General features: G+C 41.5%; 2 protein-coding genes across 3 annotated transcripts in view; one reads left to right on the top strand and one right to left on the bottom strand.

Annotated features, from left to right (window-relative positions):
- SNAP91 (synaptosome associated protein 91) overlaps nucleotides 1–2,455 on the top strand; it is a 63,331-nt gene extending 60,876 nt beyond the window's left edge. Inside the window, exon 29 of the mRNA XM_056488164.1 lies at nucleotides 1,027–2,455. Coding sequence (XP_056344139.1) covers nucleotides 1,027–1,041 — 15 coding nt within the window. The 3' untranslated portion in view covers nucleotides 1,042–2,455. The remainder of the gene's footprint in view (nucleotides 1–1,026) is intronic.
- Nucleotides 2,456–15,028: 12,573 nt separating this feature from the next.
- On the bottom strand, nucleotides 15,029–25,822 carry PRSS35 (serine protease 35). 2 transcript variants are annotated; one of them, XM_056488033.1, is made up of 2 exons: nucleotides 25,517–25,822; nucleotides 15,029–20,433 (listed from the first exon to the last, which is right to left on the bottom strand). In XM_056488033.1, the coding sequence occupies exon 2, from the start codon at nucleotides 20,415–20,417 to the stop codon at nucleotides 19,176–19,178; it is 1,242 nt and encodes a 413-aa protein (XP_056344008.1). In that variant the 5' UTR covers nucleotides 20,418–20,433; nucleotides 25,517–25,822; the 3' UTR covers nucleotides 15,029–19,175. The 2 variants fall into 2 exon arrangements, with proteins under 2 accessions (XP_056344008.1, XP_056344006.1); XM_056488031.1 differs by lacking the exon at nucleotides 25,517–25,822 and adding an exon at nucleotides 24,199–24,301.
- Nucleotides 25,823–26,123: the final 301 nt, after the last annotated feature.

Here is a 26,123-nt window from a genome sequence, read left to right as displayed (position 1 = left end):
AGATGCTTTTGGCAAAAAGAAAAATAAAATAGTATCTTCAATGTATAACTTCCATTTTTACCTTGCTTCCATTCAGTCCAAGCATTCATGATTGGTATTTTTATTGAAACAATTACTGAAACACTAGAATGATAATAGGGAACAAATACTGGGGGAAGAAATGATGCCAAAGAGGGTTGTTCCAGTTTTGTGGGTGTTGAAACAGATTTGGTATCATAGGTGTGAAGGTGCTAAAAGGGGAAAAATTTACATCTTCTTGTCATCAAGGGAAAGGTGTTTGCAGCTTTTTACTGCTGCCAGCCAATGTTCTCCCTGCCATACAATTCTTCAAGGCACTGCTTTTCTGAATGCTAAGGCTGTGAGGTCCTGAGCAGCGCTGTGTAGAGCAACAATGGGGAAGAAGAAAAAAGAAAAGAAAGAAAAGAAAAATGGAGAAGTATAAAACCAGAACTGCATAATGGAAGAAAATAAAGGCCAAAACATTATTCTGATGGTTCTGGAGGGCCAAGTAGGAATATAAAATTGAATTAAACACTTAAGCCAATTAAAAAATAATAATGCAGAAATAAGGTATGCATTTTATAATTAAGACTAGAGTAATGTGTCTAGAATAAGGTGAGGAGAGGACAATCGTTACATAACTTTAAAGCCTTCATGGGTCACTTTTCTTCCTTCCTAGAGCTTAATTCTAAAATGTGTTCTGAGCCCATTCTGCACTGGAGCTGGCAGCAGTGATTTAGGCTGCTCTTAGCAGGCATCTCCCAGTCCCACTTCATCCTTCCCCAAATTCCAGCCCTAGGGAGGTGTACCTGGCACTTGGCAGAGACAGACAGGAGTGGAGATACACCTTCCCTGCTGGGACTCACTGCTTTCAACTGGTATTTATAATAGAGAGATTCATAACTGGCTGTGGGAAGACTCCTATTTCACTAGAATCTGATAGTAAATCCTTTGAGGTGTGGAGAGATGAGCAGATTTGAAAACGCATTGTGTGAGTTTTCATCTAAAACTTTTTTCTATTCACAGCTGCGGTTTTTCTGACTGGATGCTAAAAATGTGCGTTTGGAGTCTACAAATGGATGCTCAGAGTTTCTCAGTGAGCCACCAGTACCAAACCCAGTGCTTACTCAGACTTTCTCTTCCTCCTGAAACGTGTAGCACAGCTGTGAAAGTGAACATTAGGAATGTGTACTACCTTAGCTGTTATCCCTACTCTCTCGAAATTTGTGTACTTGGGTTATTTGTGTTTTACAATTTAAACAATGGATGTATGTTTCTGATGCCTTCTAGTGCTTTTCTGAACCTATCCCACAGGGGCAGATTATGCAGCTGTTGTTTGGTGAGCCATTTGGAGCAATGTCTGTGGTTTTTGAAGGTTTCAATGTATATAACTTTTTGAGGACACCCAAAGTTTCCCTAGGACTCAATTTCTCCTTTATCTGTTACAAAACATAGTGTGATAATACCAGATAGTAAAGAAAATACTTACAAAATTGTGCAGAATACATTTTTTTTCCCAGTCACCGGAATCTCAATTGTCGTGAATAAAATGTTTTATTTTTGTGGCACTGTATATGTTAAAATAATTTAAAGTAATATAAAGGAAAACTTCCATTACAAATACTTTTTCAACGATTTACCAAGAATGAAAAATCATATCTGAAAGAATACCATATTTATTGCTGTTTTTATTTTAAAATCTATTTTAATTGTTTAAGTTTTTTTGCATTTATAATTGGCATATTTATCAGTTCTTGCTAAATGCACTGAAAATAAGTAAAGGGTCAGTTTCTCTCCATGTAGTTGGGAAAAGAGCAACCATGGTTGTGCTGGCATTAAGGGATTTCAAATATGAGAGCACTTTTTGGTATATCTGTAGTCAAAACATTACAAGTGATGTTACTCATCTCTGTTCAGTTCTTCTGTACATCTCTTAATTTAGTGCTTCCCTGTGTATGCCTTAGGATAGTGTTTTCTCATTGCCCCGAATGCGCTGTGAGTAGCTTTTGTACTATTGGTGATTAGATTTAATTCTGATCCAGAGATCCATGCCCTTTACTGTACATACTGTGTTTCTTTAATTTTTATTTGTTCTCATACTGTTTCTGCTGATGGCTTGGTGTAAGATCTTGACTCTTCAATGAGGTCACTGTTGATCAGTGTTACAAGTGGCTTGGCAGTTCTCTGTAAAAGCATATTGGGTTGGAAAGATATTCACCTAAGTCTTTCAAATGAACTATTTAATCAATGTATGGTACCATTAAAAGTGGTTGTATCTGAATTTGCTGTGGGGATAACATACACTGTAATGGGAAAGTTCTATAAAAAGTTAATTTCAAAATGGCTTTTCTTTGTATTTCAGTTTAAAAAAATCCCAAACAAAACAAAAAAAAACTCCAAAAACAAAAAAACCCCAGTGCATGTGTGCCCTCTGAGATGCAATAAACACCTTGATCAAAGTAAATATCTTGTTGCTAGTTTCCTACTCATTAAGATGTTGACCACAACAATATACTTTGAGGGGAAAAATGTGTTTAGGTCCTGACACTGATTGATGGGTCTGCTGCATATGAGAATGACTTTTGTAGACTCATAGAATCATTTAGATTGGAAAAGACATCTAAGATCATAGAGTCCAGCTGTTAACCTAACACTGCCACCTGCTCATGCATGTCCCTAAGTGCCACATCTACAATTTTCTGCACTCATTCCTCCAATATTTGCAACCAATTAATTACCAAGCGTGTGCTAGAGGATTGTCTTTTATAGTTTCTTTTATGTATCTGAATAACCCTGCCAGTAATTTCATCACTACCATTCCCAGGTGTTTTCAGTGTATGAGAACCATGGGTCAGGCCACCCTCCTGGGCACAGGGACTGTCCCAGGGACCATAAAGGCATTCCTTGGAAGGGTGCTGGGTGGGAAGGCAGGTGGGGAGCAGAACCCTGATGTCACAGTGCCTCACCTGACACTGCAGCATTCACAATGCCCCAGGGCAGGATAAAGGGGACATGGTTCTTATAGCTGAGCCTTATGATGATGAGCGCACAGCTGCATCCTAATTCTCTGGATTAAAAATGGGTAAGGCTCAGCAAATTGCTGTGTTTCCTCTCTATTTGAGTGTGAAGACCTGAACAGGGTCAGTAGCTGCACCCCCAGACAGGCTCACCATGGTTTTTCCTACCCCCTGTGTGTTGTGTCTTGCCAAATGCAGGGAACACTCATCTTCTTGCCACTGTGCTGTGCATGCCTTCTCAAAGTGAGGACAGCATCTTCAGAGGAGAATCATAACCAAACAAGTAAATATATTTAGATCAGTTTGTTAGTGTCTTACTCAAATTGAGATGATGAGCTACTACTCACTGAATTGCAAATTAATGTCACGTGTTTCACGTGACAGACCTCAAGGGCCAGACCTCAAGGTGAGGGTTTTCTCCTTGCCAGGTACATGCCCCAGCCACAGAGTAATTGGCTTTCTGCATTGGTTTCATCCATAGCAACAACCCTTGGTCCTGATATTGGTTGGCTTTCTGTAGATGACATGGCCAACAGCTCTGTGTATGTGTGTGTGTGTGTGTGTGTGTGTGTGATTATCCTGTGAGCAAATAGAAGCCTGGACAAAATGGAAATTTGGCAGAAGAGCATCTAGAAGCTTGTTTGGGAAGTAAAAACGCTGTATTTCCCCAAATGCTGACTAAGGCTTAAAAAAGTGACTTGCTCTCCCTGGCACAAAGGAATTATAAAATCTGGCTTGCAGGGGAACCACGTGTTTGTCTCCTGGCCTGCAGACAAGAACATGTTCTTGTTATCATCTGAGTTTCATCATCCAGGCACGAACGTGTCTGTGTCCTGCTATGACTAACCACTTTTCAATACAAGCTGTAGGGAGGAGTGGGTGGGAAGGAGTGCTCCCATCTGTGGAAAGAAGAAACTGTCTCCTTCTCCTGCATTTTTCATGAGGGGAGGACAGATTTCAGACAGCTGATATGTCTCTTGTCCAAGTTCCTGCTGACCTGTGTGCTGACTTCTTTAAAAGCTGGCACCTGTGGCCACATGAGGCTTTTGTAGCTCCCCCTTAAGCTATGAGTGCCTTAAGGAGAGGTAAACACCTGGAGAACTTGAATTCAGCCTACTGCAGAGGTTTGAAAAAAATCCAACTCATTCTGCAGAACAGACTTTTTTTTTTTTTTAATGTTTAGAGTTATCATTGCCTCCTACTCCACTTCTTTGTTCATTTGTTCATTAATTTTAATTGGCTTTATTTGAAAATTTTAGCTGTAAATGTATTGTAGCTTGAGTTGATGGCTTCTGGATTGATGCTGGTGTTTCCACAGATGAAAGCTTGGATGGTGAGAAGTAAAGCTCTAAGTTGTCTCCTAAGATCCTGGGGACCACCTTAGCCTTTCAGGAGGCTGGTTGCAGAACCAGCCTGCTGCCTGAATTTCCATTCTTAAGATTTAGTAAGGCAGCTGCAAAGGCTAGCAATTTCCCCTAAAAACAAGCAGGAAAGTCAAGAGCAAAAGCTGTTCTGGGGTGGGGGGGAAAAGAGAGGGAAAGAAGGAAGATTTGCTTCCAAATTTCTCTGATATTATGAGGTACTCCTTACTGGGGGCAGACAACATCTAGTTCATGAAATGTCCAGCAGCCACAGCTGACATTGTTTTGTGACATAACATTTGCTCCTGCCCCTCCTTCTCCATCTCTCATCCCAGAACAAGGGCTGCATTCTCAGATAACTTACCCTGCATGGGAAGGAAAAAATCCCAGTAATTCTTAATGCCTAGACAGGCCAAGTGAAACTTGCTGTGGTAGGAATAGTGGCAGTGACACAAAGATAATACACTGAGTTAGTGATTCAGATCTTCCAGGACCTGAAATACATCAGAAATTTTATTAAAATAGAAGATCTTTTTTCCATGTGTTATATACTAGTGCTGTGAGCAGTGTGGGAAGTGGCAGACACTGAGTGGTAATGAGGGGTTGAAACAAGAATTTCAGAGATGGGACTACAGAAGGAGAGAGGCTATACATATTTTAAAGCAGACAGCACTGCTATTTTTTCTGCTTTTGGTTTTGGTTCCTAAAGCTTCACCACCTCTTCCCTTTCCCTTAATTAAACTCTGCAAGTGGTGTGGTCAGCAGAAGCCCAATGTTTGTTTCATTGCCCAAGACATCTCTGCATGCAATTAGAGGTGTGAGAATAGCAGCCTTTGGGAGTTAGCAAAGGCGGTAGACCAGAAACAGAAACTGAAACAAGTGAAGAAATGTGTGTCTGGGTGTGACATTCACTGCAGGGGCTAAAGAGAGCAAACCTGTTCTCTGATGGTTTTGGAGAACCTGTGGAAGGGTTGGTGAATGCCCACCCTGCACGGCACTGAAAAGCACCTACGTTAAAATGCTCGTGGTTGGACATGGGCAAGTTTGAGCCATATTTTCAAAATATAGTTTAATTATGATGGAAGAGATTTCTCCTTTTACCTCAATATCCTAAAATTCTAAAGTAGCCATCTTTTTAAGAGCTCCTGCAGATCCTGCCAAAGCACTACCCTACTCTGTAGGAAGCAGAGATTTCATACCACTAAGTGCATCAGTGAAGGCACATCCTGCACAAGCTGAGCCAATCTTTCAGATTCCAACTGGTAGTTGGAGACACATTAGTTATTTTCCAGGAAACTGCAGAGACTGGTGAGATCTGGTGACACATGACAGGAGGGATCCTCCCCTGCCCTCCCAAGAACCTTTCTATAGTCCTTGTCTGCACTTTTACCTATCCAAGCTTGGAAAGAGGCTGACTGTGTGGGAGAGGAGATAGTATTGCATTAAGGAGGGGAAGGAGAAGATGGATGCACTAGGGAATGGTGTGGGGATAGGTGGTGTGTTCTTGCTCTTGACAGATAGGCTGTCTGTCATTGAGGAAGGGGTTGGGCTCTGAAATACTGTGGGTACAGAGTGACCCCAGGGAGGAGCAGCTCTGTGCCCTCAGCCTTGTAAGCTGCTGCAGGCCTGCAGTGTGAGTATTCAATGTCAGCAAAAAGATTTTGTGTACAAAACAATTTACAGCTACAAGCAGGCACCAAGCTTTAAAAGAAATAGCCTTTCATACTCTGTGTGTCTGTGTGTAAATAAAAGGAATTTTTTAAAATGCTACTGAGATACAAACAAAGGTTTGTTAAATTCTGAAGTTAATTTTAAGATTATACCTTCTGTGTCTATGATGTGTTCTGTAATTACACCCTGTCAGTCTGGCTTGATCAATCAAGAGGGTTTTTAGTGACTCTTCCTTTCTGTAATCCCACACTATCTCCAGCCAACTGAAAGGGCAGTATTGAATTTGTTTTGAAAGACATCAAGACAGAAAATAGATCACTTCTCTTTTGAAACATGGAAAAACAAAGATTTTAACAAAGGAAGAAAGAGGGGGGAAATAGTAACACTGAGACCAGCATACTGCATGAATAAGATTGACTTACTATATAAATTCTGGCCTAGGTAATAGAGCATCTTTGAATCTGCCTTTGCACAGAAGTTCACAGCCACTTTGAGATTTTGGTTTAGGATCTATTTCTGTGGACATGTCTTTGGGAGATAGAGCATATCATTCACTTTATGCTTGAGAGATTTTCAGCAGTGTATTGAAATTCCCACTTCCCAGCTCACCTCCATCCCATCATGACAGTATCCAGCACCTGTCCAGCATCCCTCACACTGAGCTTTCTGTGTTTTGTGGGACATGAGCTATCCTGATTTTGACTATATATTTAAAAATACAAGTAAATATAGATAATTAAATACATTCAAGATTGCAGGTAGCTGGTGGCTTTTCCTTGCTGCCTGGGTCCCAAGTATTGCATTTCTCTTTGTGAAAGTTTGCAATGTTGCTCCCAAGTTACTTTCCTGTCACTCTCATTTCAGAAATGGTATTGATGGAAATCCAGCTGCTTGCCTCTTTTTGTTTTCTTCAAGATGTGAATTTGTAGAATTTGCCTAAAGAACATTTGGCTCCAAGGCAAATTGTACTGGAAATGTGCTTCTCTCTCAAAATATTTGACTGCCTGTGATTCCTGTGAAATGTTTTATTCTCTAAGGCATGGTTGAGGCCCAGACAGGGAGAGAGGCAAGGCAGCATTCAACACACTGAACCTAATTTTGAATTGACATAAAAGTTCCATTGATCCAGTTGTATACACATCACCAAGCAGTGCATCTGGGTTCATGCATGGACAGTTTTTAAGCATCATCCTAAACGTTTGTAAAATTGAATGAGGCTACTTATTTTTTTCCCTTTTGAACTTTGTATTTTAAAATCCAAAATATGCATATGAAAACACCTTGTTACCATAGTCCTTGTACAGACAAGAGAGCTGATTCCCATTGATGAACAGAGACTAGAAAAAATACTTTTTTTTTTCAAAATAACATAAAGTGATTACACAGTGACAGTAAACAGATTTTTCTATTTAAAACACTCAGCTATTTGTTAGGATTTTAAGTAGCAATGATAAAACTAATGTGTATGTGTGTAATTCTCTAATGCTCTGCACACTCTTTAGTCTGAGATATCAAATAAACCTTTTTCTCATGAGCAGCTCTTTAACCACATTGCTGAAGGACAGGTAATAGTTGTGTCCATGTACACTCCAGCCTACCTGGTTTCTCCAGTATTTCCAGTTATCTCAAAAAACTTCACCTTGTGGTTCCTAAGTGGAGAGTTGTTTTCTGGAGGTTTTAAAACATAACCTGACAGATTACATTCTTGATGATTACTAAGATGTAATACTAGGTCATGATAAATATGCCTTGCACATATAGATTCAGTGAAGAAAAATGTTATTTAAAGAAGAGTTACACTGTTCTGCTCACCCAAAATATAGTATTTTGTATCTAGGATTGATTTCCCTGGGATTTTAGAATCCTGGAAATTATTTATTGTAATAAAGTGGCTTATGTATCTGTTAAAATATTTTCTTTGTTTAGACATTTGACTTCATGACTGATCATCAAGATTGACTCTAATCCTACCATGTCATTTAGCTTGGCTTATGGATTTTTCAGATAGCTTTGGGGTTTTTTCCCCCAACAGATGTTGAAGGCTGGATTTGGGTGGTTTGTGCTTTTAACAACTTTTAGAAATATCTCCAAGAATTTGCAAACATATCACTAACAACCTCCATCTCTGTTTAGATGAGGAGTGTGTGCTGGGAAATGAGCAAATCATCTACATTCTGTTCAACTGCATATTTTAGAGAAACAGAGAGCTGCAAAAGAGTTGCAAGCCCTGGAAGCAGTAACACCTAAACCAGGCTATCTGATTGTGTCATTAGCAAGGAAACTCCCCCATCTCAAACCAGCAATGCTGTCTTTGCTGTACCTTCACCTCTTTGTAATGTAGGAATAATCCTGACTTACATTTTTAACCAATTTAACTTTAGTAAACACTGCAGTATTGCAAGTGCTTGCTCTGGAAATCTTAAAATTAAGTAGCTGGTCTCATGCATGAATTGCAACACAGTTCAGCACAGTTTGTATGAAGAGCCTGTCATGGATGTGCTTCTGTCATTTAATGACCTTTAAAATAGCTGGCAGGCTTGGAGAATATTATTTTTCTAGTAGCAGAGTTCAGCATGCCAGCCACGCTTTTGCATTTGAAACTGAACCTACAGTGGCTGGAAACTTGAACTGGTAAATCCAGTATTTTGATTGATCTGTCAGAGATAGAGGAGAGATGTAGCTGAAATGAAATAATTTTTCCCTAGCCAAACTAAAGGCCTAAGCTGATCCAATCTGTGCTTTCCTGGGACAGACTCTGATGTGAAATACAATATTTTTCTCTTAGCCAAAGGATTTCATTGCCAAAATAAAAGATCAGTATAACTATGCATACTGTTTCATTTAAAATTTGGCTTTCTGCTGCAGATAAACAGGACCAACACAGCTTTCTGCATTCCACTGCAAAGGCAACACATTCAGAGCACATGAAATTTCCACTTTGAGACTGTTGGCAGAGTGATAAGATAGAAATCACATATATCTACTCTAGTTCCCAGCTCTAAAAGTAAAATTGGGTAATACAAAGCAGATTTTTCTAGAAAACCTCTATCATTCCACAAACTTTCTGAACACCACTGAAGAACATCATCACCTTCACCCTGAAAGAGTTGCTGGGGTATTTTTGCTGTATTACCTGACCATTCCTTGCTGCACATTGAACTTTATTTCTTCTGTCCACAGGGAGACCCTCTGTGTTCTTTGCAGTAGCAGTGATGGTATTTGGACAGTTATCATGGTCATGCTTTTGGCTTGTGCCCTTTGTCTTCACACTTTCCTTGCCAATTAAGTTTTGTAGATATCAGTTCAATCTTTATATTCTATGCACTCTGTTCAATTGTGCACCTTCCCCAGGAGGACTGCACTGTTGGGCAATGGTCAGCCTATGCTCCTCTGTGCTCTTAGTTCCTGTAGAACTGTAGTTTAAGCAATTGTCCTTCAGGATACATTGGTTCATAGTGTGTAGCCATTTTGGGAAAAAAAAAAAAAAAAAAAAAAAAAAAAGAGAAAAGAAGAACAGAAATGAGGATTCTAAAAGGAAGTAATTTTTAAAAGCTTTAAAAGGGAGAAATTTGACTGTTTAAATAATATCAGTATAGACCATTACTGTTGGACTCTTTGTGATATTAATAAGATTCAGTGCACTGCTAAATCTTTATAAAATAAGAAGAAATTTGGGAAGGAAGGGGAAAGCTGTGGGCTGAATTTCTCTCCACATCCTGCTTTCCATGTGGTTGTATTCCTTTGTGCATCAGGAGCAGTCCTGGGAGAATTCAGCACACTGCAGAGATGGCAGGGCAGAGGGGCTCTGGAGATGAGACTATCCATCCTCCTCAGAACCTCAAATGCAGGATCCTCAAACTCTGTTTCTCCCACATGTGGCTTGCTCATGCACCTGGCAGGAGAGACAGAAACAAGAAGCAGCTGCAGGTCTCTGGAGGGTGATGGGAGAGGTGAGGGAAGAGACAGGACACAGTGTTTTAGCTGCCCCTCAGATAAGGATGGGGGTAGCAGAAACAGGTTGAGAGCACAGGTTTATTTTCCTTGCTAGGAGCACTCATTCATGGCACATGTATGTGGCAGGTAGCAAGGGAAAGAAACCTGTGCAAGGTAAAGAACCATCCTCACCAAAAACCAAACTATTTCAAACCACCACAGCTGTGAATATGGAAGGGACAATAGTGAGAGGCAGGACACAAGTCTGAACTGCTCTGCTCTGATGGAAAGTTTTGTGGGTATTAATTTTGTGGGTATAATGTCTAGATGGCTGGTTGGTTGGTTGGTTGGTTGGTTGTTTTTTTTTTTTCAAAAACCCCTCTCATCAGTAGTTTGATCATCACCACCATCCCTACTTTGGATTGCCCCAGGGAACATAACACTATCTCCTGAAATCCTAATACTGTAATTGGTGGAGCTGCCTAAAAAGCCCTCTGCTAAGATATGATATTGGAATCTCACTAAAATTAAAAACAAAACAATATTTTTTTCCATGTATATAGTCAATAGGTAGTAGAAAAAAATCCTGCCAAATCTTTGTAAAGAATGGCTGTTATTTTATTTTATTTTATTTTATTTTATTTTATTTTATTTTATTTTATTTTATTTTATTTTATTTTATTTTATTTTATTTTATTTTATTTTATTTGTTTGGCAAACAGGCTGTGCTCACAGCCCTGGCTCCACCTTGGGTGTTAAAGAAAGGGCTGGAACAGGGATATAATGAAGCATGGCATTTCCTAAATTCTTTCCAACACTTACAGTTCTTTCCAATTAAACAGCTTTTAATTTGTGCTGTTTAATTGCACTTGGGAGAAGGGGAGGGAAGGCAGGTGCATTGTACACACTGGAATATGAAGATTCTGCACGGTAGAGTTGTGATGCTCTCTTTCACAAATGGTGTGTACAGAAATGCTGTGAGACCTATCTGAAACTTCTCTAACTGCCCTTTTCCAGGCTTTGTCCTTGGATTAGCCCTAGGAGGCCATGCTGCTGCAACAAGACATTACCTTAGCAGTAGGCTCAAATAACTGGTGTAATAAACCTCACCCACAGCCAGCTACTGACAACATTTCTGCCAAATCTCTGCAGGTGTTGAGCAGATGTGGATCCCACACAGGCAGATCTCCCTGTCAGGGATCCTTCAGTTTTTATTTGAAACTGCCATTACAGTGGATCTTGTGACAGGAGCCATTTGCAGCTCAGTTAGTATAACTTGATTAATAGCATCAAATCATTGCTATTTTTGCAGTCATTTAGACCAGTGAAATTAAATCAGTTTCCTCTGGAGAGTAGGATGTGCCTAGATTAAACCCTGTGCTTGCTGCTGGGGTTCAGAGCTGGTGGCTTCTCCCTCCATCAGCATTTGTGGCAGGAGGAGCTGCCAGGGCTTCCCAGAGCTCTTTTGTAAGGATGTCACAAGATTGCTCCTTCAGCTGGCAGCCTGTGCTTACATTGACCCAAAGCATTTCCCAAGACTAGCTCCACATTTGATGTGTTGTCTTAGTGCAGTGAGCACTGGTTTGCTTTCAGTGATTTTGCCTTTCATTCTCTGTTTGCAGCTGTTACCTTAGTAGCAACTTGAAGTGGCTTCTCTTAAACAGTAGCCCAAGCTCCTTTTTATACAGCAATGCTTGGGCATGATTTCATTCATTTTAATTTTAGGTGTTTGGTGTCAGAGAAGAAAATGAGGTGAAAATCCAAAATGGGCACCGTTAAAAAAAATTAAAAAGTGGAATTCTCTCTCACTTAGAAAGAATGCAAGATAGGCAGGAAAGAATGAAACAAAATTGGAAACTGATATGAAATAATGAAATACAGTAGCAGCTGATTTTTTGGGTTTTTTTAAAGTTTGTGTGCACTGTTTTCACATACCTGCCTGATTTTATCTGTTGTGAACTGGTAAGGAAAAATTAGTTTCAAGAAATGAAGTTTGTGTGTTTCAAGAACAACAATTGAATGAGCAGCATTATTGGATTCACAGGTCACTGTTGTACCAGGTTAATTGGCAAGCAAGGAAATAAATTGAGCAGTAAATTGAACAGTGACAAAGCTACTTTCCCTTTTGAGTATTGGCTTCCTCTTTATTTCTTCGTGAAAGAAATTTACAGGTCACAAATGGCTAGTGTACAATTTTCTACAAGTAAATATGTATACTTTGTGATGGGTCAAATTTCCCTTCCAGACTGAGCATTGTAAATGAGAGGAGTACATGATGCAGCATTTGTTTACAAGATCTTACTGTTTCAACTCACTGTTATTAAAAATGGCTTCATACATCCTCCATGCAGATGCAGAGCAAAATGTACAAAACCTAAAATGTCATTCTTGGAAGGCTGTGCTCACATCCACCATCTATGAAGGCCAGGTCAGAGCTCAAACCCACAATGAGCAGCAGGAGTTTGGTAGCACAGTAGGTCTCTGTTGTGGGAGGTGGTGGGATTGACCACCAGCAGGTGAATTTTCTTCCACCATGTAACTCTCCACAGCTCTGGAATGCACCAATGTCCTGCACAGACAACCATGGCAGAAAAACCCATATGCCAAATGTAGCAATAAAGTCTCTGCTGCCTTTATGCACAAACTTTTACCCCAAATATCCCATTGGTGCTTTTCTTAGAGGTGACTTTTGCCCCTCTTTATATTCCTGGTAATTCCCTTTGGGGTAATTTAGCATTCTTTTTTATTGTGTGTGTTTTGAAGAGGGGAAGCCCCTGCTGGCGTTCAAGGCCACGTTGTATCCCCACTACTGCTGGTTCATTCCTGTACAGAGCCAAAAATATTTAGCTGATGAATCATTCAAGAAAACACAAAGAAATTGTACATACAAAAACTAATGTTGCCTTTGACAGTAGGAAAAAATAGAAATCACATTTTCTTCCACTCAGTAAGGCACTGAACTTTTTTTGCTGTTGTGAATGGGCTTCACCTTTGCCTTCTCTTGTCCTCTTCTTCTTCCTGCTTCAAAATGCCCACAGAGAAATACAGACAGAAAGAATCCACTGTTGTGTGCTGTCTGCTGGGTTCTTTCATCCTTAATTAAGCAAAGCTTTAGACAGCATTTTATCCATAAATTTGGAAATTAAACTGGAGGGGAGGGGTAGGAGAATGCTGCAACTGCAGCCAAAGGGCAGCTGAGTAATTTGTCTGAAAACCAGCCCAATATGGTTTCATCCAAGGTTTTCAAACTCTTTCACATGGAAAAGAAGTAGAGCCATAGCAACTGTAAAAAGCGTGGTGTGTACATAATTACCAAGAAGCACAAGTAAATATTTGTCTGGTTTTACCACTATATATGATTTCTCTTTTTAGTGATAACAACTGAAGGATTAGCCATTTTCAAGATCTAAAGACATATTTGAAGTAGAAGGAATGAATGATTCTTCAGGAATACCTGCATAATAAACAGCAGAAGGTGCCACCTCTTTGGAGGATTTGAGTGTCTGTTATTTGGGGAAGACCTTTTGAGCATTTGTTAAACACTGGGAAATGGGAGTATGACTGGCAAATACCTGCACAAGGATCTGGATTGTATGGGAACATTTCAGGGCTGAATAGACATTTGGATAAGATTCCAGATCAGGCCCCTCAGGGCCCATGGAAGTATGTGATCCATAGCATGGGTTGGAACATATCTTCCACCAAAGAAACCACATCCGTGCCAGTGGCTTGGGAATGGCCTGCAGAGGACACAGCTCTCACCCCTGGGTCTCTGTTTGTGTTCCCTCTATGGAGGCTGAGAAACATTTCTCAGGCACAAAGACATTCTCCCAGATCATGGCAAAAAGTAGATTTCAGCAATGAAAGACTTAGATCCTGTTATCAGCCCCAAAAAGACCTTTTTCCAGGTCAAAAAGCTTTCAACCCTATTTATTTCCCTGTGGCACTTACTTCTCCCCCATGTGAAGACCCATGTAAGAGTTGGGGGCAAGCCCTTGCCAGACCCATTGTAAATATTGCTTGTATTAGACACACTGTTAATCACAGCTGTAATAATTTCTTAACTGTCCCTTAAATATTTCCAGCAGCTCTTGACCTTGCCAAAAATCTCTCCTTTTACCCTTAGAGATAAAATCAGCACCAGTTTCAATGGCACAGAGTTAAGATAACTCCGAGAACCAAGATTATAATTTTTTACATACTTGTAATTTGGCCTGATTCAACAGCTCTCCAAGGCAGAAAGTGTAACTATAGCAAATAGCAGAAACAGAACTAATTACTTATTTTAGAATTAATAACTTGCAGCATAGACTATGAGTCATTTCCTTGCTGAACTAAATTTTTTTTACTCATCAAATTTGCTCATGGAGTAATTATCTTGAAGACAGGGAGGTTTTTTTTTTTCCCACAAAAAGTTTAAAGAGACATTAATATCTTGTAAGACCAAGTCCCAGATGATTCACTGATAAATCATTACAGGCACTTAGAGAATGAAGTTTGTGTAACACAACCATAGCTAACAAACTGCATCATGACAGAGGAAAAGAAAAACAACAGAAAATATTTATTGACATAATAAGTGCATCATATAATATCAGAGCAAAGGTTTGCATTTATTTTTTCAAATGGCTTGTCATTTTGCACAGTTAAAAATATTATACTTTTCTCTGTTGGTCTTAAAAAAGCTAAGAACATGAAAGAATCCTCAAAGCTACTTCTGGAGGTTTTTAACCTAAATGCTCTGATGCTTGGAGCAAAAGACTGATGCAAAGGGGACCCAAATATATTTCCAAATCCTTTGAGATTAGAGTGAAATTTGAAGCTTTCAGTTTAATAACATTCTCTTTTTTCCTTCCAGTCATTCTTTAATCTGGGAATTTGTAGATGGAACTATCTGCTATAATCTGTGCTTTTAAATTAGAAGCAGTTGATTAAATTCTACAGATGCCAAACACAAACAGAGGGCACTTGAAAAAAATTTATTGCCTAGAATTTCTAGATACATGCAAAAGATGGAGCCGACACTTAAATGCTGTAAGTCTGAGATTATTTTGGTTTTTTTTTTCCAGTGGAGAATAGCCTTTACAGGAATCCCAACAAAAGCTCAGGTTTGAGGAACTCCCCTTACTCACTACACTCTTGGTGATCCAGTGTACTGGGAGGCTCATACTGCCAAGTCTTTCAGTCAGAACATGGATCTGATGCTTTCCAAGGGCCCTGAATGAACAGAAGCATAATCCCTGTGAATTCAGGATTGTAGATCAGGGTCAAAACCTTGCCTGCTAGCAGTCCCTGCCACAGCCTGAGTCCTCTCACAGATCTTTCCTTGTTGCTGTTGGCTGGGAAGAAAAGTCTTATCTTTAACAGTGAAAAATTGTTCATTAATCTTGTGAATTTCACATCTTAATTCATACTATTAAGTGTCTGTCATCTGTCTACTCTTTCTCACAATAGTTGCCTCTGCTACCTTGCAGCCATTTCATCTGTTACTTTGCACACTTCCTTTATCCCTTGCATACCACCTCCATCTTCCTGGTCTTCCATACCATCCACTTGTTCTTTCTTTCTGCTTTATTTTCTGTTTGCTGCCAGGTCATCCCTTATCAGCAGAATAGAAAGAACTCCCCAGCTGCTTCTCTCCTCCATACGTGGATAAGTTTGTTTTTGTATTTTTTTTAATTTAAGCCATATTCATGCTGATTCATATTCCATATAGACACATAAATCTGCAAAATTAAGATTGTAAATCTTAAGGAGTCAAGGAGTTTCTTTAAGCAATTATTAAAGCATTGGGTACTCTATACCTCATATAGCAGAAATAATTTCCCTAAATAATGTTGTGCTTTTCTTTTGTTAGTACAAACTTAGACCTAATTTTTCATTTTGCAGATAACTCCCTTGACTTCCACCGTGTGTCTCAGAGCCTCAGATTAAACACATGCACAAAAACCTTGCAGAAACTGGTCTGGGTGTGTTGATGGCTTGCATATATGGTTTACCTTTGGCCCTAAGAAAAACTTACTTGTTGATTATAAATTCCAGTAGCCCTCTAGGAGAAAAGATATTTTACTGAGGTTGTTTTTACCTAAAACCAGGAATACAGTTAAATAAAATATCTACTATACCAACTCCTATGGAAAAGAATTATTCTGATGAATGCAAATGATGTTCAGCCTGGTACCTGAGAGAGGAAAAATCCTTTAGGGAAACACCACAAACAGTGTCCTAGACAACAGCAAAATTTGATCCACTGAGATAATATTTTTCTCCTCATATTTTCTAATTGGTAACTAGAGAGTAATGGCAGGTTTTTAAGAAAATCTGAGATGGCTCAGAAATTCTTGTCCCATTTGCAGTGCTGGGTTCCAAGAGCTCTATGCAGGACATTGAATTCCTGGGATTCTGTGTAAGTGTTTGATTTATGAACTATCCCAGTAGTCCCTCAAGTAGGTAGTCCCAGTGCCTACATAAAGCATTTATTTCTATGTTAGGCCAAGTGAAGACCAAATGTTGCCTGGCATGCAGAGACAAGAGGAAAAACGCTTTGTCTGCATCTTCTTCTACTTGCATTCCTTGGCCTGAAGGTGCTCACAACACCAAAACATAATCAAAACAACATGTGTTCTCCAAGGCTGTATACTTGCATGTCTTTGTGTATGGGCACTGAGACACAGAGGTTTGTTTGTTTGTTTAAAATTAATTTTTATGTTGCTCTGGCCAACCTCTTTAATCTCTTAGTACAACAAAATGAAGCATCTAGTGTTTATTCTCTGGAAAGAAATAGTTTTTATCAACCTGGTATGGGTACCTCAGGTTGCAGCTGAGATATTTAGAACAGGTGATTATTATAAAAAGACCATTTGGAAGCTGACATCAAACATTTTTCATTCTTACCTTGCTCCCAATTCCCAAAGTGATAAAGAAATAGATTTTATTTCTTCTTCTGAAGAGCACACCTAAATAAGGCTCAACAAAACAAGGAATTTACTAAGCCCCCTTATCTTGATCAGTTTTGGACCCAAATCAACAATGACAATAATTGTAAAGAAATACATGGACCTGGGTTTTCTTGTATTAGATTAATGGTGTGGTACCTTATTTGTCACAGTAACTATGGAAAAAGGCACTTAAGAAAAGCATTACAGACCTGACTAAAGAATATCATAAAACTGCTGCATAGAGTGAGAGTATTAAATACTGAACTGAGGTGATTTAAAATTACTGTCAGCAAAGCCACATGTGTTAAGAGAGAAGTTAACAACAATAAAAAATAATTAACCCTAAAATCTTAGAGATTTATTTCTAAACTTTAAAAATTATTATTAGTTTTCTGCAAACAATCACACAAAATAAAATTAAATCATAATAAAGAAAGAGAAGTTGAGTGTTCCCTGGAAAGGTTGACATTAAAAGAAGTAGTTTCCTTTAAAGAGAGATTTCTTCCAATGAATGAATTCTTGTTAGGGTTATGAGATGGAAGCAAGTCTTAAATTTTTATGCTTTGGCAATAATAGGACAAAGTTGCCTGCACATTCAGTGTGTCAGGTTACATACTTTCAACCATCTACCAAAAAAATGGGTTATTTAAAATTATCTTACTTCTTGAAAGATATTACAAGCATGCTTTAAAGATTCTTACATCAAATAGTATTTTAAAATCTTGCTGTATTATTTTACTCCTGCACAGGAAGAAACTGTATTTTGGTCAGCATAAATTTATGGTAAAAAAATTTAAATATTATGGTGGTGAATAATCTGAAAGTATTGAAACCCAAAGGATATTATCAGAAAGGCACAGTATCTTTTTGTGTTATTAGTTTAACGTAGCACCATAACAATTCTGTGTACTTCAAAATCTTGACATAAAATAAAATATATAGACTAATATAGCAATCAACAACAGTTTTTAAGAAGGTGGTTTGTATTTAAAGGTGTGTAAAAGTCAAGCTCAGTTTGTGTCTTCATTAAATACATGGTTCTGCAAACATATTGAACCAAATTATTTGCTAACTACTGCTGCTATCTAACAAGATACCTTTTATAATGCACAGGATAGTTCTACCATTCAGAAGGTGCTATAATTTAGTTGGGAGAAAAGTTTAGTTAACCTTGTGAATCATGTTGAGGTGGAGTCTGAATGTAGCATGATTAAAACCACACACTTTGCAAAACTGTGTAAAGCCAAACTAAAATATTGATTTTCAAGTCCCAGTCTAATACATACTATCCTATCTATGAAGCTGAACTCTTATAAAAGTGATTTATAAAAACTGAAGAAATGTTTAGCACCCAAAAAAATATATCATCTATGAAGCTCCAAATGATTGTCAAGTAACCACTTCAGGAGTCAGAGACTTCTCCCAATGGAAAAGCTAAACATTTGACTAGAAACTAAATCTACAGCTCTCCAAATACTAATTGGAAAGCAGATGCACATGTTTAAGATTTCTACAGCTTCTCAAAGAACCTTTAAAGGCATCAAACTATGTCCAGGTGTGTCTTCTTCTTCCAAACATGGAAGTTTTTGTTTGTTAATTGATTTTTGCTGTTTTACTGAGCAATGAAGTGAATTTGTCTGTAAGGTGTAACCCTCAGCTACATAAATTTGGAATTTCCACGGGAGTGTTCCTGCAGCAACCAGAAGAGGAAGTTTTCCAAACTAACAATCATTAGTGCTGCTTCTCAACGTGGACCTGTGGTCTTTAGAGAATGCCAGAATAATGTCTTGCTCTCCATGCAATTCTCTGGATCATTCTGCACATACAGTAACATGCTATATGCACAACTTGCATTTGAAGAATTGGAACAGAACCCTGAGAAAAGTAAATCCATTGGAAAAAAAAAATAGATACTGTTTAACAACACCAGTTTGAGACGTCTCAACCCTTCCCCTGGGGAAAAAAATGACTTAGAGGTGCAGCCATTTTTCTCCTCATGAATGACTCGAATTTATCACAATTGCAAACATAAATACAGTTTGGGATTTTAAGTGCATATCTAGGTTGGTTACAATTAGAAATATTTTGTCTGACAATTCTACCCCTCCCCTAGCAATTCAGCATTCCTTGAGTCACCGCAGCACTACTTGAGAGCTTCGAGTTCAAACACATTCTGGCGTGGAGTGATGTTCTTCCAGGCACCGTTGGCCACTCCATGGCAGTGAGGGTGCTAAGCGAGCGAGGCTGGGCTCTCTTCAGCCCTGTGTGCAATTCTCATCATTCCCATGTATCCAGAAGCAAATCTGGGCATATTTGAGAGGAGTAATTCGTACTGCTACATTGTAATCCTGCTGCTCGCCGTTGATGTCCACCCACTGATGGCCTGAGTAAACAGCGATGATCTTGCGTTTCCACTTCTTTTTGTTTGGCTCCTTCAGGCGGAGATAGATGCCAGACCCCGTGGAGCCAGGCTCAGCATCACAGTACTGATAAAACAGATCATTGGACTCATCAGAAATGCTACAAAATCTATAGACTAGCTGCCCAGACCGATCATTGTCAAAACCTGAGAAGTGGATCATGCTCCCAGGCATCATTTTGATGGTTGGGCTGATTCCCAGCTCCATGTATTTCCTTTTGTGGGGACGCTTGAGCTCAAGAACAGCATAATCATAATCCAGGGCAATGTCCCCAGAGACACCCTTAAACCAGCCTTTTGGGATGTGTGTGCTCTTCACCCGGGTCCACTGGAAGGAGGGCATGCCATCTGAGGTCCCTTGCTTCCTCCCAGATCTCCTGTGCTTTCTCTCACCCCCTTTGGATTGTCGCCCTAATCCTGTGGCAGCTTTGGGATCCTCTTTGGCCGCAGGAGTTTCTCTCCTGCTCCTTTTAGCACCTTTGCGTTTCCTGCCGTTGCCTCTGGATTTCGTCTTCATCAGCCCCACCCTCAGTCTTTTGCTGCCCTTGACATAATCCTTGCCATCGTGCAGACAGTGGGCTGCTGTCAGCACGTGCCTGGGGGAAACGAGAATGCCGCTGCAGCCCGTGGAGATCTTCACGGCTGTGTTGAACGGAAAGTTGGTCATAAACCTCTTGTCATAGATGCTGAACCTGCTGTCTGTTCCGTATATCTGCCTCTTCCTCCTCGCAGGCCCTCGTGTGGTTGTGTTTGCAGCTGGGCCAGGCACTGCTCCGAGGACACTCACTTCAGTCAGGGTCCGTGTGCCGTTCTCAAAAACAGTCTCGTAGGACAAGAGGCTCTTCAAGTCAGACAAGCTTGGCACTGGTAGTTTTCTTTGACATTCAATTCCACACACACTGTTCAGCTCTAAGTTGGTTTTTGCTTCAAATTTAGGGCTGTCAAGGGAGAAAGTTCTTTCTTTCACAATCTGGGGAATCTTCTTTAAGTGCCAAGTAAAATCTTGTTCAGTTTCTGTTCCATTACTGAGACCCAATATAGGTATGAAAAATATGAATAGCAGTAGCATGTGCTCCATTTTATTTTATTTTTTTCTAAAACAAGAAAGAGAGATTTGAAAATACACTTTGGAAATATACACGGTTATCTTAATATATTCTAAGTATAATCACGTATAATTTTAGAACTTACATCAATGAAACAGAATTCTACAATCTGCTCAAAATAGAAATGCCTCAGATATTCCCTGTATTGCCTCTGACTCTTCCAGTTGTTTCTAGAACTACAAATCTCCCTGTATGAAAAATGGTACTTTGCTAACTGCTATCCCAAGGAACCAAGGTCTCCTAGGAGAGACAGACAAATGAGGAAAGGGGAAGGTGTAGAGGAGTCTCTTGGTTATATATACATGCAGCAAAGCTCAGCTGAGTAGGAGGGACAGTCTGGTTACTCATCACATGCCTTTTTCAGGATCCCACAAAGGCTGTGGGAGCTTTGCTGTCTGTGCCTTATGGCCACATGTGGAATGCCCCACTCAGATGGGGTGATGCACCACACCAAGAGCTAATACTTTAAATGGGAAAGACAAAAAGCACTATTATTCTCATCTCGTAGCTGGGAAACATGCAGGAAAAATGTAAAATTGTTAGAAGTCTGAGACACAGCCAGAAACTGAACCCAGAACTCTTGATTCTGAGCTCAAAACATTACTGAAAAGACCATTTTTCTCCTTTGGCAGCACTCATGTCAGTGGCATTATCCAACTACTGGCAGCTGCCACTGGGAAACTTGTACTCAGTTCCAACATGCTTCATTCCAATTACAGGGAAACCTCAGCAGTGAAGGAAGAAAGGGTCTATGATTAAACTTTAAAAGCCAAGAAATTCAAGGATTTGTATGTGGTTAAGCCCTCTGGTTTACATTGCAGTGGCAGTGTAGGCCAGGGCAAACATAACCACTTTCCTTAATTTTAGTTCAGAATAATAGAAGTGGTGCTCTCCAGTGAAACAGCCTGGCTACAGGCTAGCTGAAGATCTAGCAAGAAAAGCAGGGGTATACGGAAAAAGAAGTGGGAACATCCCTTTCAAAGCTGTATAATGGACCAATCACACCTATGATTTTTGGGACATCTTCACCCTATAGACATATTTGTTGTCTGTAATAAGCAAAGTTTATAGTTTTTAAGATAAGTGACCACTACAGTTCAACCATAGCTTGTTGCTTCTGATGCCAGGTTCAGAGGGTGGATTTGTTTTATCATAGTTTCGACACATTTTACCTTTGCCAGAATGGAGCACCAACTTTGAGCTGGAGTCCTCTTACTAGGATATATATATTACATTTTATAATACAAGGAAACCCTCCCTGGCTTTAAAGTAGCTAACTCAGGTTTTGGAGATGTGTGCACTTTCCTAAGACATCTGGAGATTACAGTGACTCACATGTCTGAGCTCTGGGGTGTATGTGGTCATATGAAAAGATATTTGAAAGTTTTGAAAGCAGAGCTGGGGAATCACCCCAGGCACAAGATTTTGTAGAGAGACACCAGTTGTTCACACTAGTCTGGCTTATTGGTATAGCAGAAATATGCACATTTAAATATTAACTTTGATGTACAAAGTTACCGTCAAAGTGTTGGTTCAGTTATTGCTCAATCAGCACTAAATCTGAGGAGGAATTACTCTTTTACATATCTGTGGGTAAGTTAGAAAGTGCCAAAATAAAAAAATACTATAATGAGAACATAAAAGAACCTTCCTGGCCTGACCAATGGCCTGCCTGTCCTAAAATCCTGTTTCTGACACTGACTAAATGTGGTTGTCTAAGGCAGAGGGTAGGGATAGGGCAAGCATGTATGCCCCTCCTCCCTCACCATTTCTTAACTTACAACCAGTTGTACCTGGTGAACTTTAGAGCAGAGGTAGTTTCTGTAGTGTAAGGAAACCTTAGTTCCTTTCTCTTCCATAGTTTGACAGTCTTCCCTTTAATATATATCTGGAATTTTGTAGCCATAATGTTCTGCACCCAAGAGTAACACAGCTTAATTACACGTATGAGGAGGCATCTCCTTGTCTTTATTTCCAGCCTGCCACAAACTAGCATGGTTTGAGGACAAATAGTATGATATTAATGCTGGTTTAAATTTGCTTTGCCCTAATATAGCTGCTGAAACAAGACAGTGCTAATGTCAGGCTTGAGAATGATATTTCTATTTTTCCCTAGAAAACTCCTCCCTTTCTCAGCTTTTCCTCAGGGCCTGGATATTTGATATTCCTCTGTAGCTGAACTTAGTGAGCCCTAAGGAAAGTTCAGTTATTAACTGTTTGTTCACATAGAAAGTCTGGGTTGAGTCATTCTGCTGTGATGGCTGATGTTTTCCCAGATGATCTCATAAATAACTTTATTGAGAAGTCCATTTTTTTCTCTCTGCTTTATAGAGAGATCTTCTGCAAGCAAATAGGTGGAGTACTAGGGCTCCCTTCTGCCACTCTTTAGAAAGAAAAAACAAAATAGTCAAAGCACAGAACCTTCCATAGCTGCCTTGGAGCCTCCCATTTGAAACACGATACTCAAGTGCTCACTACTTACAAAGGCAGTCTTGGAAGCCAAGATTTCCTTCATTTATAATGAACCACTTGTCACTGGGAATGAACTAACTACACTTCAGGATAACTGGACAAAGTTCAAGGAACTTGCTAAACATGGTGATTCTCATTAGAGACCAGAGCAGTGGAGCTGCTAGGCACCTTTGTCATTTCCAGCCATGCATTTAAGATCTGTTTACTAATCCCATCTCAACTGCACAGAGGAGGCCAGCTCCAAGCACTGGCAATGTCAGCAGTTGCCATGGTCCAGAACAGGCTGCTGGCAAAAGGGAAACACAGGGCTCCTCTTGCCAGATATGCGGATGCAAATGTGTAGATGGGTGCAAAGATAACTTTGCAGGCTGGGAGAAGGGGAGAGGAAAGGAGGAAATGTCCTGAGAGGGCTTCAAGCTGATTGCAAGGAAAAAAAACCCTCAATGTGTTACCCATTCTCCACTCTCCTTTACACCCCAAGATGCTCTGCCTTCTCCTTTCCTTCACTCCTTTCCCATGCAGGTTTTGGTGGGCTTACAGTAATTGGAATTCTTGAGTCAGCTCTTCAAGATATGAGGAATTGCTTGAGAGAAGACAAGATGGAAACCAGAAAGAGAGAGATCCCCAACTATATGAAAATGTTGCTATTCTTCCTCCAGTTTCCAAGCTCAGCTGATAACTTTGGTGGCATTCCAGGTGCCAGGTGTATCCATACAAGTAAAACTATTTTTAGTTCTTCTCATTTCTTGCTTCCAACATTTAACCTTTCTGCATCCACTCAACAAAAACTATCTAATTTTTGAGGGTATCCTTCAAATATTTTGTCATTATAATCTACCTTACTCTAGCTGAATGCATGTCAGATGCTCAGGGAAGGCTCTAAAGGCTTATAGTCAAGAACTAGAATAGGTTTCTCTTCAGGCAATCATGGAATAAATTGACATGTCAGTGTAGTTCAGACCGAATTAAAATTCAGTCCAGCTTCCTGACAGTGTTTTATCTTGGTCTGTTTAGTGCAGCCTCTACCCTGGGATTTGCTTCTTCTTGGAGGAAAGTCAAAATGCAATTTCCAGGCCATAAAACAACAGAGGCTGCTTAGTAACCATCTCTCCTTTAACTGCTTTTGACCTAATTCTTGAAATATCCTGTAAGCTGGAATTCACAGTTCTATTACTAAGCAAAATAGAGAGCAAATTTTTGATGTCTCACACTCCCTGGAAGAAACCATTGCCCTAATCTTATCTGTCACTGCTCCCCCTTCCCTCCTCCAGGTGTGCTCACCCTGTACAGTGATGTATGGATGTTGTCCTTCTCTCTGACTTGCGGGGAAAAGCCCACTGCGGCTCCTGGCTCTTACAGAAATTTAGGCGGCTTCAGTCCTCACAGGAAGAACTGATTTTACCCAGGCAAACGCAGGCAGGTGTGGCAGCTCATTTCGGAAATCCCGCACGCGGGGACGATCCGGGATCCCTCCCCCTGCGGCGCAGTGCCCGGCGCGGCCGCGGGGCGGCGCTCCCGCAGCGCCGGCAGCGGCTCCGGCTCCGGCTCCGCTCCCGGCCCCTCCCGCCGCTCCCGCTCCCGCAGCCGCTCCCCGCTCTCCGCTCCCCGCTGCCCGCTGCCCGCTCCGGGACCAGCAGGAGGAAAAGGAGGTCGCGCCCCGCCACCGCTGCTCTGCTGCTGAGCGGCTCCGGGGGCCCAGCCCTGCCAGCCGGGCAGCGGCCCCGGGACGGCGGCGGGCGGGCACGGACCGGGAACCGGCCGGAGGAGCGGCGGGGACGGGAGCGCTTCGCCGGGATGGCCGCCTTCCCTCTGCCCTCTCCGCTGCTGCCGGCCGCTCCTGTGTGCCCGCCTGTTAAAGACCAGGGCTATCCTGGAAGAAGAGGAGGATTTGGGGAATAAGCCTCTATTTCTCCTTACGCGTCCCCTGGTCCTGCTTTCCGCAGGAGGCACTGCTTTTCCAAAGGAGTTTCCCCCCTCTACAAAGCCTGCAAGTTAAATACCTTGGCACGGCTTTTCTATTTTTGCTATTCCAAGATAAATCTGCTTCCAGCAGTGACGAATCTGGATGAAATTAGTGTCAATTCCAAAAGAGCGCGGAGATGGTAGCGCTAATACTGAGGAGATGGATGAGAATTGAAGGAGTTTGTTTTGAAGGGTGGAGAGGCTCCTTGCCTGCTCCCCGCAGAAGACACAGCACAGAGACAAACCACCGAAAACCAAATAAATGTGCTCCTTGCCTCCAGTCCGGTTAAGCCGCCTTGTGAAACCGGCTTCAAAAATGAAAAACAAGGACCAGATAAACGCGTGGCGTTATAGTCCTATCAAAAATATACCCATCAGGCTAAAGAGGCAGAAACTTTATACAAAACGTCTCAGCTGCCAAGCTCAAGGTACTGACATCGCTCAACCCCATCATTATTTAAAAACGACCCGCGTAGGAAGAACGACATCGCAAAAAAACTATCACCTTAGAGAGGCTGGCACTGCCCTGTCCCCGGCAGCGGGCAGTGCCCCTCAGCCCCATGCCCAGCTCCTGCCCACCCAGCTCTCGGGGGCTGCCTGTGCCCAGGGGCCGGGCCGGGAAGGGTGTCGGTCATACCTGGCAGCCGCAGCACGGACGGAGCCCCGGGGCTCCCGGCTCCGGCTCCGCGCCGCTCGTCCGCCGCCCAGCGCCCGCGGCTACTGAGCAGGGGCGGGGGAGCGGCCAGGTCTTCCCGGGCGGGGGAGGGGATGGAAAAAGGAAAAAAAAAAAAAAAAAAAAAAAAAAAAGAAGGCGAGAGGGAGGAAGCCGAGGGGGAGGGCCGAGGGGAGCGGAGGCAGATCCCGGTGTCTCCTCGGTGGGAAGGGAAGCAGGGGCTCTGCCTGCGGGGCGGGGAGGCGCATCGCCCCGGCCGCCGCTTCCTCTGGACCCGCACACGGACGGGCGGGAGAGGCGGCGTGGCGAGGCGGGGACAACAAGCGGGGCGGTGGAGGGACCCCGTCCGAGGGAAGGGCAGCGGGGACAAGCGGGGCGGTGGAGGGACCCCGTCCGAGGGAAGGGCAGCGGGGACAAGCGGGGCGGTGGAGGGACCCCGTCCGAGGGAAGGGCAGCGGGGACAAGCGGGGCGGTGGAGGGACCCCGTCCGAGGGAAGGGCAGCGCTCGCACCGCTCCCTCCACCCGTGCGGGTGCCGGGGCCGGGCGGTGCCAGCGGGGAGAGCCGCTCCC

The sequence above is a fragment of the Oenanthe melanoleuca genome, chromosome 3 (assembly GCF_029582105.1).
Source record: "Oenanthe melanoleuca isolate GR-GAL-2019-014 chromosome 3, OMel1.0, whole genome shotgun sequence".
Classification (NCBI taxonomy): domain Eukaryota; kingdom Metazoa; phylum Chordata; class Aves; order Passeriformes; family Muscicapidae; genus Oenanthe; species Oenanthe melanoleuca.
The sequence above is the reverse complement of the archived record's forward strand: the minus strand, read 5'-3'. Positions and strand labels throughout refer to the sequence as shown.